Below are 14,711 nucleotides of genomic sequence, written 5' to 3' on the forward strand. Positions count from 1 at the left end.
CCTGGAGGGGCCTCTGCATGTGCGGATCACCGGACTTGATGGACCCAGGGTCTGATCCGGAGATGGCAATTCTTATGTTCTAATCGTGTCAAAGGCAGCCGATAGATCAAGGGATATCAAAAGAACTGATTTTCTTTGGTCATGAAAATAGTAAATGGTGGTGGTGAGGTCGAGTAAAGACAGTTCAGTCGAGTAATTTATACAAAACCCAGTTTGGTTTGGATGAAGGGCGTTCGTTTGCTCAAAAAATTCAGAGTGTTGGTGAAAGACAATTTTTTTGGTGAGTTTGGCAGTGAAGGGTAGATTGGCAATAGGTCGATAATTAGAACTTTGAGTTTCATTCAGGTTTTGTTTTTTTAGTTTAGGGAAAACTAGGACTGATTTCCATGATTTCGGGACAACATTGGTTGAGAGACTTTGGGTGATCATTTCTAGCAGGAATGGACCAAATGATGAAAATAATTTATTTTTATCATTGAAGGTGGAATATTCTCTAATGGATTATTAGAGGTATTCATAGATTGGATGGTTTTCAGCAGTTCGGCTGAAGGAGGTTTGAGGTTTGAATGTTGAAAGTGTACTAAAAAGGAGATGGTGATCCTGCTTCAAAGGATCTGGGGAGTTTGAGAACGAGATGTTGTCGAAATTTGATCGAATATCTTTTTTTTTTTTTTTTCCAAATCAGGTGCAGATGGTTGAGTGAGGATGAAGGTTTTTTTGTTTTTGAGTAGGGGGAAAGAGATCAAACTATAGCATATAATGCTGAGGTATTGTGGGCTGTTGTTATGTATTTTGAGTAGTATTCCTTTTTTGCGGTTTGTATTGTGTTTTTGTAGAGGGTTGATAGTTCTTTATATTGGTGGAGGGAAAGGGTTGCGTGTGATTAAATGTTTCTACTCAGCTAAGAAGCAAAGTCTTGTCATAGACCATGCAGCCCTGAAATTGCTGACCTGCTGTTAGTGATCTGCAACCTGTCGCTAAAATCGTCTGTAGTACCTGAAGATTGGAAGGTGGCCAATGTTATGCCAATTTTTAAAAAGGGCTCCTGGGGAGATCCGGAAAATTACAGACCAGTAAGCCTTACTTCAGTGCCGGGCAAAATGGTAGAAACAATTATAAAAAATAAAATTGTGGAACACATAGACAAACATGATTTAATGAGACGGAGTCAGCATGGGTTCAGCCGAGGGAGATCTTGCCTCACCAATTTGCTTGACTTCTTTGAAGGTGTGAATAAACATGTGGATAAAGGTTGATAGTGAATCTAGATTTCCAAAAGGTTTTTGACAAAGTTCTTCATGAGAGGCTCCTGAGAAAATTAAAGTCATGGGATAGGTGGCAAAGTTCAGTTGTGGATTAGGAATTGGTTATAAGATAGAAAACAGAGGGTAGGGTTAAATGGTCATTTTTCTCAATGGAGGAGAGTAAACAGTGGAGTGTCGCAGGGGTCTGTAGTGGGACCGGTGCTATTTAACTTATTTATAAATGATCTAAATATTGGAACAACGAGTGAGGTGATTAAATTTGCAGATGACACTAAACTGTTCAAAGTTGTTGAAACGCATGAGGGTTATGAAAAATTGCAGGCGGATCTCAGGAAATTGGAAGACTGGGCGTCCAAATGGCAGAAAAAATTTTATGTGGACAAATGAAAAGTGATGCACACATTGGGAAGAATAACCTGAATCAGTTACTGGATGCTAGGGTCCACCTTGGGAGAAAAGGATTTGGGTATCATTGTAGACAATACGATGAAATCTTCCGCCCAATGTGCGGCGGCAGCCAAAAAAGCAAACAGGATGCTGGGAATTATTAAAAAAGGGATGGTTAACAAGACTAAGAATGTTATAATGCCCCTGTATTGCTCCATGGTGCGACCTCATCTGGAGTATTGTGTTCAATTCTAGTCTCCTTATCTCAAGAAAGATATAGTGTCGCTAGATAAAGTTCAAAGAAGAGCGACCAAGATGGTAAAGGGGATGTAACTCCTCTCGTATGAGGAAAGACTAAAATGGTTAGGGCTCTTCAGCTTGGAAAAGAGATGGTTGAGGGGAGATATGATTGAAGTCTACAAAATCCTGAGTGGAGTAGAATGGGTACAAGTGGATCAATTTTTCACTCAGTCAAAAATTACAAAGACTAGGGGACACACGGTTAAGTTACAGGGAAATACTTTTAAAACCAATAGGAGGAATTTTTTTTCCACTCAGAAAATAGTTAAGCTCTGGAGCGCGTTGCCAGAGGATGTGGTAAGAACAGATATCGTAGCTGGTTTTAAGAAAGGTTTGGACAAGTTTCTGGAGGAAAAGTCCGGGAAGGGGTAAAACGCGGACCTGACGGACCTGGCGGATCTAAACCCGTACAGCCTTAAAAATCTGAGGTCCGTGTCGGTCCGGTGTCCGTGCCGCTTGTAGTTTCTGTCGCCGACAGACCTTGATGAGATTTTAGCGCTGACGGATCCGTCTCTGCATAGGGAGGGAAAAGTGTTAGGATCTGTCAGCGCTAAAATCTCTTCGAGGTCTGTCAGAGCCAGAGACTAGTGCTTCATGAACCACTGGTCTAACCCAGTAAGGCTATTCTTATGGTCTTATGTCATGGATAAAGTTAAGGGAAGACAAGTTACCTACAAGTGTGTTCATTCTGCTGCCCCTCAATATCTCTCTCCTTATAAACCTCCCAGAGAACTCTGTTCCTCAGATAAGTCACTCTTAGCAGAACCCTTCTCCTCCACTGCCAATTCCAGACTTCGTTCCTTTCATCTAGTTGTCTGGACTAAATTACCCAAGTTTGTCCGTCCCTTGTTGAAAACCCACCTTTTTGATATAGCTTTCAATCCTTAACCCTCCAACCCAGCCCCTTGACTGTGTCTCTGTCTTGCCTGTTTAGATTGTAAGCTCTTTGGAGCAGGGACAGTTTTGTTACTCTTTGTGCGTCTGGTACTAGCACTATAGAAATAATTAATAGTAGTAGTAGTTACTGGGCGACTTAATTCGTTTTTGACTTCTCTGGTCGAAAAGTTAGTTTAAAAAAATCAATTGCTAGTGCAATAAAACATGTGAAGCAGGCGGAGCAACATAGGGTAGCCCCGCCCCTGCTACGGGCGCTCTCACGCCACGCCCCTGACGTCCTGGTGCACGCCTTGTGACGCTCCCAGACGTACTGACCGTGGGATGACGCGCTCGGACGAGTCGCCTCATTGGCCCCGCTGCCAGAAGCTCCGCCTCGTAGCTGGCGCGCCCAGGGTGTTGCGCATGCGCAGCGGGAGGGCGCTAAGCAGCTATGGAGGAGAGCAGCCGGGGGAAGGCGCAGTCGGTGCCGCTGTCGAGGGAGGAGAAGCCGCCGGGGCCTACTAGCAAGGAGCGCAAGGAGGAGCAGGAGCTGGTGAGAGCTGGATGCCTTTACGGAGCGCGGCCCTCTCAGTTCCCCTCTGCTGAGTCATGGGGAGGCCCGCGCGGCCTCCGAGGCCGGTTTCGGCACGCGGCGCAGCGTCATGTCGTCACTGATGACGCTCTAGGTCCCTCCCCTCTGAGAAAAGTAACCCCGGGTTCGTGAAAGTGGGGGGTGGGGTAAGGCAGAGATTTACAAAGCCGCGCTGTCAATAGCGCTATGATGCTTCTGACCAAAAAGAGACTTCTTAGACAGATTGAGTTTATTCTATGAGTTTCTCGCTCTTTTTCAGTCTGAAGAAGACAAACAGTTGCAGGATGAGCTGGAGATGCTGGTGGAGAGGTTGGGGGTGAGTGTGTCCACTGGCTCAATCTAGAAACAGCTCCATTATTTGGAAATATATTGATGAGCTTAAAAAGGCTGGTTTTGTTCTCTTCTAGGAAAAAGACACATCTCTGTATCAACCTGCACTGGAGGAGCTACGCAGGCAGATTCGCTCCTCCACCACTTCAATGACTTCTGTTCCCAAGCCTCTGAAATTTCTGCGACCTCACTATGGCAAGCTGAAAGAGATTTATGAAAGCATGGCTTCTGGAGAGAACAAGGTTGGCTCTTTTATCCAGCCATGCTAGAGGAGTTGAGATTAGAAGCTCTTTCTGCTTTTGTAACAAGGTCAACATGCCATTTACTGTTTCTGAGCAACATTTCAGTGTTAGTCATGGACCTTGCTTGCCATATGGCTTTTGTTTAGTTAGATGCAGGTAAGGCTTTACCAGATGGAGTGCAGACTATGAGGGATTTACTACTCTCTGCATAAACATCCTGGAGTATTAAATTTCCTGGGCTTGACTTGCCTTACATGGTGCTTGCTAGAGTGCATCAAGAGCTTGTTGGGAGGGGGGAGGGTTAGATTAGTGATAGAGCAACAGGCTGAAAGAGAAAAATGAAAGGATAGGACTACATTTCACCTCCTAGTGACTTTGGACAAGTCAGCTCATCAGTATGTCAGGTAGAAACTTAAAGTGTAAAACTTCTGGGCCAGTGGAATAACTACAATCCGTGCTATTAGATTTGAAACGGCAAGAAGTTAAATGTAATTTAAGATCTCTTGGATATGGCAGATATTTACAGATAAAGCTCCTGATCCACCTTGAACCGCAAGGTAATAACGGAATAGAAATCTCGTAATGTAATGTAATCTAAGCAATAATTTTGAGATTAGTATCAAAAAGCTTTCTGCAGATTTCTTCAGTTAGTGTTCCTTAGCTCTGTTTGAGAATGTACAGCAGTGACAGACAGGTGTTCAGATATTCAGTCTTACGCTAAGCAGGACAGCAGTGCACAGAACCCCAACTGACTGATCTGATTTCCTTTACAGCGTTTTGCGGCTGACATCATTTCTGTGTTGGCTATGACGATGAGTGGAGAGAGGGAATGTCTGAAGTACCGCCTGCTGGGATCCCAGGAGGAGCTGGCATCATGGGGCCATGAATATGTAAGGTGAGGAATTGGCATTATGAGAGGCCCCTTTTCTCACCTAGAAGCTAAAGGTTAAAATTGCAACACTAAATAAACTTTGCCCCTCCAAAGTCTTAAGGTAATAGAGAGTTGTTTGTTCACCTAATGCGCAAGTCAAAAACTTATCCTGGATTATTTTTTTTTTTTGTATTGATTTTATTACCAAAGTCTGATATACTGCCATTGCTATCTAATGGCACTGCACAGCAGTGTATAATAAGGGAGGGGAAGAAAATAGACATGAAATAGAAGGTGCAAGCTGTGGGGTGTTAGGGGAGAGAAGCGGAAAAGTAGAAAGACTGGAGAGGGGAGAAAAAAGGTAGGGGTAGCGGTTGAGTAGGGGAGCAAGGTATTGTTTATAGAATCATGCCTAGCGGCGCCTAAGTGAAGTGTGTGGCGCAGTGGTTAGAGTTGTGTGTTTAAACCTCACGGAGTTCCTTGTGACCCTGTGCAAGTCGCATAATCCCCCATTACCCCAGGTACATTAGATAGTGTGAGTCTACTGGGACAGATGGGGGAAAAATGCTTGAGTACCTGAATGTAAACTACTTAGGCTATAAGTGGAATATAAATACTAAAATAAATAAGTGGACTTAGGCCTCCTAAACATACACGCTGCTCCATTAGACCAGGTTTTCACTGGCCTAATTTACTGGTGCCTAAGTCGGATGCCTTTTCTCCACCCCCTAACCAAGCCTACTTTTTCAGATAGGAGTCGGTAGGCATCCTAAGAGTTTGTTCTTGAGCTCTTAAAGTGTTCAATGGAGTTTTTGGTTTTTTTGATTGGCTGAAAACCAGCACAGTCGATTACCACGCTAATTAAGCCAATTGAAAAAAGAATAAATAAGTTTCACGCTAGGCATCGCATACTCGGTTTGAAGTTTTGGCTTACACAGGCGCTTGTTTTATACCTTTTTTACTGTGGTTTGTTTCATACCTTATCCACCATGGATCCCTGAGGAAGCCGTGTTATCCGAAACACGGACCATGTCGGGTCCCTTGGTTGGTAATAAGGTGGTATTTTTACTGCATTAGTATAATAAACATTGCCTGCATCTCGTATATATTTGTTTGCAGTTTTGTTGTTTGCTTGCTGTAGACTTCATTGGATTTTTCTTTCTTGCATTGCCAAAACTAAATAAACACTTTGAAACCAAAAGCTAAAAGTTTGGCTGTTTAAAAGTGAACCAGAGACCCTCTTGGTATTGTCAGAGCTTGCAGTCGGCAGCCCTATGCTAAAACCCACAGGCGATTAGTACCATCTGTTCCAGAAACTGGGAGAGCCATTTGACAAGGCCACTTTTAGGATCCCAAGTCAGCACTGAAGTAGTTAAATATCCTCGTGAGAAAGGAACTTTGTGATAATGTATTAAAAATCACGATGAAAGTGTGCAGAAAAGGCTTTTGCCTGCTTAAATGGCTTCTTTGTGACTAACTGCTGATATTCACTGGCACTTAACCAGCTGTGCTGAAGCTGGCTAGCTTTTGGGAATACAGCCAGTGACTTCTGCTTGCTGAATATTGACTGGATGATTACCAATACGAAATAAGGAACTACATTAGCACTCAGACTTAATGGGAGGGGGGAGGGGTCAGTAGAGTGGGCAGACTTGATGGGCTATAGCCCTTTTCTGCCGTCATCTTTCTATGTTTCAATACATTTTTCATTTATTTTTAATATATAGACTTAATGTCATCATAATATTTTCTTACTAACACTATAAGGTGACCATTACTTGTGCTTGAAAATAACCACTGCAGTTCCTTTCTCATAGAATCTAGCTTCTGCACTCCACAAGTTTTGATATACCCAACAGAGCCTGGAAATTCTTTAGAATTACCCAAATAGTATCCAAACTGTTTGGGGGAAGGGATGTCACTATAGGGTCATATGAAGGTTGTAATGTAAGCTGTTTGGTGAAATAAAATAAAGGTTTCTTTTTGTAATCCTTTCAGGCACCTGGCAGGGGAAGTTGCCAAGGAATGGCAGGAGATTGACGAGGCTGATAAATCTCAAAGGGACACCCTTCTGACCCTGGTGAAGGAGATTGTGCCCTACAACATGGTACACAATGCTGAGCATGAAGCCTGTGACCTTCTGATGGAGATTGAGCAGATGGACATGCTGGAGAAATATATTGATGACAATGCTTATGCTAAAGTGTGCTTATACTTGAGCAGGTAAGAGCTCTACTGCGTGTGTGTAACAGGTGAACAGACAAAGGGCAGACAGTCATGAACAACACACAGTAGAACCTAGCAGCCTTTCTACACTGGTATAATAAACACTGAACAGTAAAAACAGTGGTGTGGAGGAGCTTGAATGATACTGTTTCTATGTTGAATGATTTTTATTTGTTCACACATTTGTTTCCTTTGGTTTATATTGCTGTAGGTTTTGTTGTTTATAGTAGCTTATGACCAATTCTTGTACACCCAAGCTTGGAAATACCTCCATAAATCATGCAACACCAGATTGCAGCATCCATATACCTGTGCAAAATGATGAGTTGGCATCCACATATCTGTTAGGGTTGATTTGTCCTGTGCAGAAGAAAAACCCAGACATATCTGTATGTGCCTGGAAAATGATGGGGACAGTTTTATCCGGAGGGAATCTCTTACTTAGGACGTGGGTGACTTAGAGTTGGAAGTAGTAGAAATACTGGTTTCATTAGATCCCTTTTCATGGCTGTTTCAGCAGACATATTTTCTGTATAGTGTTTGTTTATTATTCACCTTATACCAAGCGAAGCACAGCAGACATAATAAATAACATTGCAAACATAAAACCATACAAAATATAATCTTAAAAACACAGAACAGTTAACAGCGACCATCAGTATTCACAGCAATCTTCCTCACAATATAGTCACCCATTCTTCAGCCATATTTCATTTTGCAAAAAAGATGTTGTTTCAGCAGTCTTTTGAAAGTCATCAAATTCCCCTGTCACCATATATATTGCAGAAGCCTGTTCCATTCCTCTGGACCAACACAGGAAAACACTCCTGCCCTTGATGTTTGCAATCTTAGCTTCTTTCTGGTTGGGATCTTCAGATCCCAGTGGTCAGAGGAATGCAACTTAGGAAGTGCAATATGATATGGCAATACAATCAGTTAGGTATTTGGGGGCTAACCCATGCAGACTTTGATAAACCCGAAGCTCCATCATGTTGCTATTGATGAACTTTTTCCTGTGTCTTCTGTCCTCCAGCTGTGTCAGTTATGTCCCAGAACCAGAGAACTCTGCCTTGCTGCGTTGCGCCTTGGGAATCTTCCGCAAATTTAATCGTTATCCTGAAGCACTGCGCTTAGCGTTAATTCTAAATGACGTGGAGCTGGTGGAAGACATCTTCACAACCTGCAAAGATGTGTAAGTGTTGACATGTTGGCAGCTTCATCTGCTACCCCTGAATGAAGAGATTGCCATGAGGGGAGGGGGAGCGGACAGGATGGGCAGTCACTCACTTTTTTTCTTTCATATGATGCAAGGAAGAACCACTGGACATCTGCCCAGACTGTGTGCGGTTCTGTTAAAGGGACGCTTGAGCTTTAATGACATTTCCCTTCACTGCCTAGGATTGTCCAGAAGCAAATGGCGTTTATGTTGGGAAGACATGGTGTATTCCTGGAATTGAATGAAGATGTAGAGGAGTATGAGGATCTAACAGAGATTATGTCCAATGTCCAGCTCAACAGCAACTTTCTTGCCCTGGCTCGGGAGGTGAGGCTTGGGTGGAGCTTCTCTCTGCATTGTGCACTTCTTCCCCTGTCCTATCTCTGTTTTTCCCACTTTAATGCACATAAGATAAGGGATTCTAAATTTCATCAAGACTTAAATGTCATGCCCTGTCTCCCTGTATGCCCCAAAGACCTGGGGACCCTCTCATCCCATTCTGGATCAATACTCTCAATTTCTTCCTTACCACTCCCCTACCCAATGCAGTTCACGTCTTCCCTACCTGCAGATTTCCTTGTCATCTCTCTGCTCTTAACTAATTCACTCTTCACAAATTTTAAATATCAGATTTACCAAAAAGCTAATAGGGCTGTTTTGAAAGCAGTGTTTATGGCTATTATCTTATAAAGTTGTGTGAGTACAGCCTGTAGACCCATAGCTTTACCAGACTGGGGGAAAAGGTTGTATATGTGTGCTTTGGTTACTTATCAAGAAGTGGAAATATCCTAAATAGACCAGTGGACTCAATTTATTTCATCAATGTCCATTTTATTCATCCAAACAAACTCAATGACTCGACATGTACATGTTTTGGCCAAGATGGCCTGCTTCAGGAGTCTTAAGCGTTTCAATGGTAACAGAAATTGATTTGTCCACAATTGCACAGAAATTCAAACCACTGATATGGAGTAGAAGCCTGTGAAAGTGTAATGCAGGAGCCAGAAAGGTATCCCTCGCCGCCCACACGGGGTTTTCCTCAACTGCTGATGGTCAGGGAAATGGGGTTTCTCTTACTGCCAAAGCAACTTCCTATTTCCACCTGGGCAGTTCGCATCAGAGGAGAAGTTTCAGTGCAGCTGCGTGTGCAGCTTATGAAAACGCTCGGGCTGCATGGAGAGAGAAAACTGAAAATTGCCAGCGACAGGGAAGGGAGGGAGGGAGATGCCCCTACCAGGGGAAGAGATGCCCGGACCACGGTGATTAGGAGGGGACTGCTGGACTGTGTGAAGGGTGCCGAAGGGAAGTGGATAGAAAGGGAGAGGGGAGTGAGGAACAGATGCTCAGGGGGAATGGGGAGGAGAGAGTGGGGAGCAGATGCTGCATAGAAGTAGGTAGGAGAGAGGGGAACATGCTGGAAGATAGTGAGGAGAGAGGAGCAGACGCGGAAGGGAAGTGGAGAGAGGGGGGAGCAGACGCTGAAGGAAAGTGGGAAGGAGAGAGGGAAGAGCAGACACTGAAGGGAAGTGGGAAGGAGAGAGGGAGGAGCAGGCGCTGAAGGGAAGTGGGAAGGAGAGAGGGAAGAGCAGATGCTGAAGGGAAGTGGGAAGGAGAGAGGGAAGAGCAGACGCTGAAGGGAAGTGGGAAGGAGAGAGGGAGGAGCAGGCGCTGAAGGGAAGTGGGAAGGAGAGAGAGGGGGGAGCGGAAGGGAAGTGGGGTGGAGAGAGGGGGGAGCAGAGGCTGGAAGAAAGTGGAGAGAAACGGGGACAAATATTTTCCCTGTATTCTCTACTTCATGGTGCCCAAGAAAGAGGGGTCTTTTCGGTCCATCTTGGACCTGAAAGGTGTCAACAGGGCACTTAGGGTTCCTTCTTTTTGCATGGAGACCCTGAAATCTGTAATTTTTGCTGTTCAGCCTGGAGAATTTCTGACCTCTCAATTTGACGGAGGCTTACTTGCTGTACTGTATGTATTTCCTCTGTTGCTACTGGTGGGCAGAGTCCTTTGCATTGCTCAGCATGCAGGCAGCGTGGTCCTGGTGGCTCCAGACTGGCCTAGGCGCCCATTGTACGTGGATCTGGTTCGTTTCCTCATGGCAGATCCTCTTCCGCTGCCCCTCTCGACTGACCTTCTGACTTGGAGTCCCGTTCCAATGTTTGATCTGGGTCCCTTTTGTCTTATGGCTTGGCTCTTGAAATGGAACACCTAAATAAGAAAAGTTATTCAGTTAAGGTGATCTACACCCTCTTGGGTTCTTGGAGAATTTCCACCTCTCGGGTTTATGTGCGAGTTTGGCATCTCTTTGAGGAGTGGTGTTTCGCACATGACTTGGTTCCCCTTTGCACTTCTTTGTCTCACATATTGGAGTTATTGCAGGATGGCCTGGATCGGGACCTTGCCTGGTCCTATCTCGGGGTTCAGATTGCGGTTTTGTCTTCTTTTCGCAGTCTGTTGCATAGTCGGCATTTGGCCTCTTCTCTGGATGTGATTTGATTCTTGAGAGCGGCAAAATTGCTCTGGCCTCCAGTTTGTCCTTCGGTTCCAGCCGTATTTACATATGGGGACGACATACAGCTATTACACCCTCTTGACCCCAATAGTTCTTTTGAAATATCAGCTATAAATGGAAAACTTGAACAGATTCATCAATGGCTTGATACCAATAGATTAGCCCTTAATATTAATAAACCAAATATCATGCTTTTCCCTTGGAAAGACTGTTATAAACTTTCCTTCCCAATCACTATTAAGGGAATCTCCTTTAAGTTGATACACAGAATTAGGATTCTCGGGATTATCTTTGATGATAAATTATCTTATCATGACCATATCAGTCATGTTGTCAAATCAACTTTTTATAGACTCCGCCAAATTCGTTCAGTATCTAAATTCTTATGTCCAAAATCTCTGAATATATTAATTCATTCTCTGGTTATTTCTAAAATTGACTATTGTAATGCCCTGTTTAAAGGATTGGCTCGAAAGGAAATTAGACGTCTGCAAATTATCCAGAATGCCTCAATCAAATTTATTATGAAAGCCAAGAAATTTGATCATGTGACACCCTTACTTAAAAAAGCACATTGGCTTCCAGTTGCTCATCGTATAATGTACAAATTTTGCCTGCTCACCTTTAAGTCTTTGACATTTAAAACCCCAGCTTTTATTTATAAAGTTTTAATTCCTTATACTTCATCTAGATTATTGAGGTCAAATGACCAACATTTATTGGTCATTCCCTCTCTTAAAATTATTAACACACGGTGGCAATCTATTTTTTCAGTCACGGCTCCTCAATCTTGGAATGTCCTTCCAATTTATTTAAGGGAGGAAAAGTTTTTCGAAAAATTTAAGAGCAAACTCAAGGGTTTTCTTTTTAAAGATACATTCAATGGAGGGGCGTGGCTTGGCGCGCGCAAAACATGGACGTGTGATCGCGTTGCTCCGCTTTTCCAGGCAGCGGTCTGAAGATTAAAAAAACCTTTTCCCCTTAAATTTCAGATTTTGGTCGGTTTGTGTGCCGCAAGCAGATGGCCAATACACGGCAATCAAAAATTGATGCGGCCTTTGTGACATCCAGCACGGCGAAGCGCGTCAAACATGATCATGTTATGCCCGCTAAAGCCCCACTTCCGGATGATGAGGTAATTGACAAAAAAGAAATAATGGCTGAACTCTGGAAAATATCACAAATAATTCAGAAGAATGCGGATAGTATACAAGAGGTCAAGGAAGAAGTCTTAAATACAAATAGACAGCTGGAGATTGTTAATCAGCGAGTGGTCGTTTTAGAACACAGAGGTAACGGCTGCTCAGTCTAAGGCTGATACTAAAATCATTAATGATCTGCAAAAACAGCTGGTGGACTATGAAAATCGTGGACGGAGAAAGGACGTGAAAATCATTGGGCTAGCGGAAAATTTAGAGGGGGGAAATCCTATTCAGTTTTTGGAGAATTTATTGCCAAAGTTATTACAACTGAGTTCTAAGTACCCCCTAGAAATTGAACGAGCACATAGAATTCCATTTCAGCGGTCTGCTAATAACTCAAAGCCCAGACCTCTTATTTTTAAGCTTTTGAGATTCCAGCAAGCCTTTAAAATATTAAGTTTGGCAAAGGCTGATAAAAACTTAAATTATAAAGGATCCAAATTACTATTCTTGCCGGATTTTGCAAAGAGCACTGTGGCTTTAAGGCAGCAGTTCCTTCAGCTTCGTCCTCAGTTGAAAGAAAAAGGCTTTAAGTATGGATTATACTATCCTGCAAAAATGAGAGTATCCAGTGGTAATAAATCACTTTATTTTGAAGATCCTGAGAAACTGAAGGATTTTTTGGTCACTTCAGAGCCAATGACTATTTAAAGAAAGAAGATAAGAAAAGGATGAATAAGAGTTATGCTTCACCATTCTTATGTTTTTGTTATATGCAATGGAATTTTGTATCTTACTTTAAAGATGTTAATAGAACTATTTCTGTTTATTTATTATTTTTTCTTTTTTCTTTCTTTTGAACATTTGATTTGTCATGTCAATGTTGGTGGTGTCATGAATGTTTTATGTTCATTTGGTTTTATTGTGTTGTTTATTAGCTGTGTTTATGTTTTATGATTTGGAGGAAACAATAATGGAATGAAATATGGACAAATATATTTCTGAATTTTAGTTTATTTTTCTTTATTATAGTCTAGATATGTGCTATTTATTTTTATTGATTTTGGTTGCATTATATGTACAATATTTCATTTTGTGTTTGGAATTCTGGATATATCATTTGGTCATTTCCTTAACTATAATTCTATAATCATTTATTGGTGAAGTTAATTGTTGATTTTGGAATATGGAAAGTTATGAAATTTTATTTGGTCCTGCTGTTAGTTTTGTATGTTTAATGGTTGGAATTTTAAAGAATATTTTAGCTATGAATATAGATATAAAATATATGTATAATCTCTTCATTTTATTGAATTTATTAAGGGGTTTTTAATTATATATTTTAGATTAAATTATGGAGGGGGTGCTATGTATTAGATTTAAAGGGGCTTTTATGAAAACATATGGAATTTATAATATAAAGTTATTTAAATTTTGTCTTTTAGCAGATGAATATAATTTGAATTTGGTCAAATGAGTTTTTTATATTAATGTTAGAGTTTAGCTAATTATATGAGTTTATAATCTGATTAATTCTATATATTTAATATGAATTTGGTTTATTTTATGGTCATTATGGATATTTAAGGCATTAATGAATTATTCTCATATTAATATTTCTATAAGAAGATGGATTTGATTATACGTTGCCTGGGGGGAGTATGGTGGTTACATATCCTATGCGTGTTACAAATTTATCCATTTATAGGGTGGGTTTGGGTGGATTGGGGATGGGTTTTTTTCTATTATTTGGGTAAAAAAGGTTTTAGAGGATAGGGGGTTTTGTGTTTAATTTATTTATTATTGGATTTCATGTGGGTGCTGGTGTCTAGTCATTTCAATTTGATTAAGTTTACATATTATTATTGGTGTATAAATGGATATTTAGATGGAGATTGTTTTTTTCCTTAAATGTCAATGGCCTTAATAATATGATCAAGAAGAAGAAAATGTTAGCTTTCCTTAAAAAGCAAAATGCTGATGTTTATTTTAGCCAAGAGACACATCTGTCAATTATAGAATCTAGGAAGCTGGAAGGGGGTTGGATTTCTAAAAATTTTTTTGCTCCAGCAATTGGGAAAAAAGCAGGGGTTGCCATTTTAGTTAATAGGAAATGTACAGCTGATTTTCAAATGATTGCTTCGGACCCCTTAGGAAGGTGGGTACATGTTAAAATGAGCATGGGAAATACTACCCTTGACTTGATCAATGTTTATGCTCCAAATATGAATCAAATGGAGTTTTTTAAGTCTTTACAACCATTGTTACTCCCACTGGCTGCTTCTAATTTAGTAGTGGCTGGAGATTTCAATGCTGTAATGGATCCAATTGTTGATAAGAGTCCAAGTAAGATTATGAAATCATTAGGCTTAGATAATTTGGTTCAATCTTGTGATTTGATAGATATATGGCGTATTCTTCATTTTGGTGACCGGGAATTTTCATTTTGTTCACAGGTTCATAATTTCTTTTCAAGGATTGATTATATTTTTGTTTCCAATAAAATTGCTCAGAAAGTGATAAAAGCCATCATAGATCCTATCATTTTGTCTGATCATGGTGGTGTTTGGATTGAATTGCAATCTGATGAACAAATTTGTTCTAAACCAATATGGAGGTTTGATAATTTGATTGCAGTTTCAAAATTACTTGAAGATTTTAAATTAAAAATAATTGAATTTTTTCAAGTTAATGCCTCTGATGATATTAATATTGAAGTGTTATGGGATGCATTTAAAGCAACCATGAGAGGACA

At 41.2% G+C, this 14,711-nt stretch overlaps 2 protein-coding genes across 2 annotated transcripts in view; one reads left to right on the plus strand and one right to left on the minus strand.

Moving 5' to 3' along the window:
• The window catches only part of LOC117367208 (endothelin-converting enzyme 2-like), an 86,022-nt gene extending 82,704 nt beyond the window's left edge, over positions 1-3,318 (minus strand). Inside the window, exon 1 of the mRNA XM_033959604.1 lies at positions 3,165-3,318. Within this exon, the coding sequence (XP_033815495.1) occupies positions 3,165-3,197 (33 nt within the window). The 5' untranslated portion in view covers positions 3,198-3,318. The remainder of the gene's footprint in view (positions 1-3,164) is intronic.
• PSMD2 (proteasome 26S subunit, non-ATPase 2) overlaps positions 3,240-14,711 on the plus strand; it is a 77,064-nt gene continuing 65,592 nt past the window's right edge. The window contains exons 1-7 of the mRNA XM_033959602.1: positions 3,240-3,381; positions 3,680-3,736; positions 3,828-3,992; positions 4,766-4,887; positions 6,862-7,086; positions 8,123-8,281; positions 8,488-8,632. Coding sequence (XP_033815493.1) covers positions 3,280-3,381; positions 3,680-3,736; positions 3,828-3,992; positions 4,766-4,887; positions 6,862-7,086; positions 8,123-8,281; positions 8,488-8,632 — 975 coding nt within the window. The 5' untranslated portion in view covers positions 3,240-3,279. The remainder of the gene's footprint in view (positions 3,382-3,679; positions 3,737-3,827; positions 3,993-4,765; positions 4,888-6,861; positions 7,087-8,122; positions 8,282-8,487; positions 8,633-14,711) is intronic.

Source organism: Geotrypetes seraphini, chromosome 9 (genome assembly GCF_902459505.1).
Source record: "Geotrypetes seraphini chromosome 9, aGeoSer1.1, whole genome shotgun sequence".
Classification (NCBI taxonomy): domain Eukaryota; kingdom Metazoa; phylum Chordata; class Amphibia; order Gymnophiona; family Dermophiidae; genus Geotrypetes; species Geotrypetes seraphini.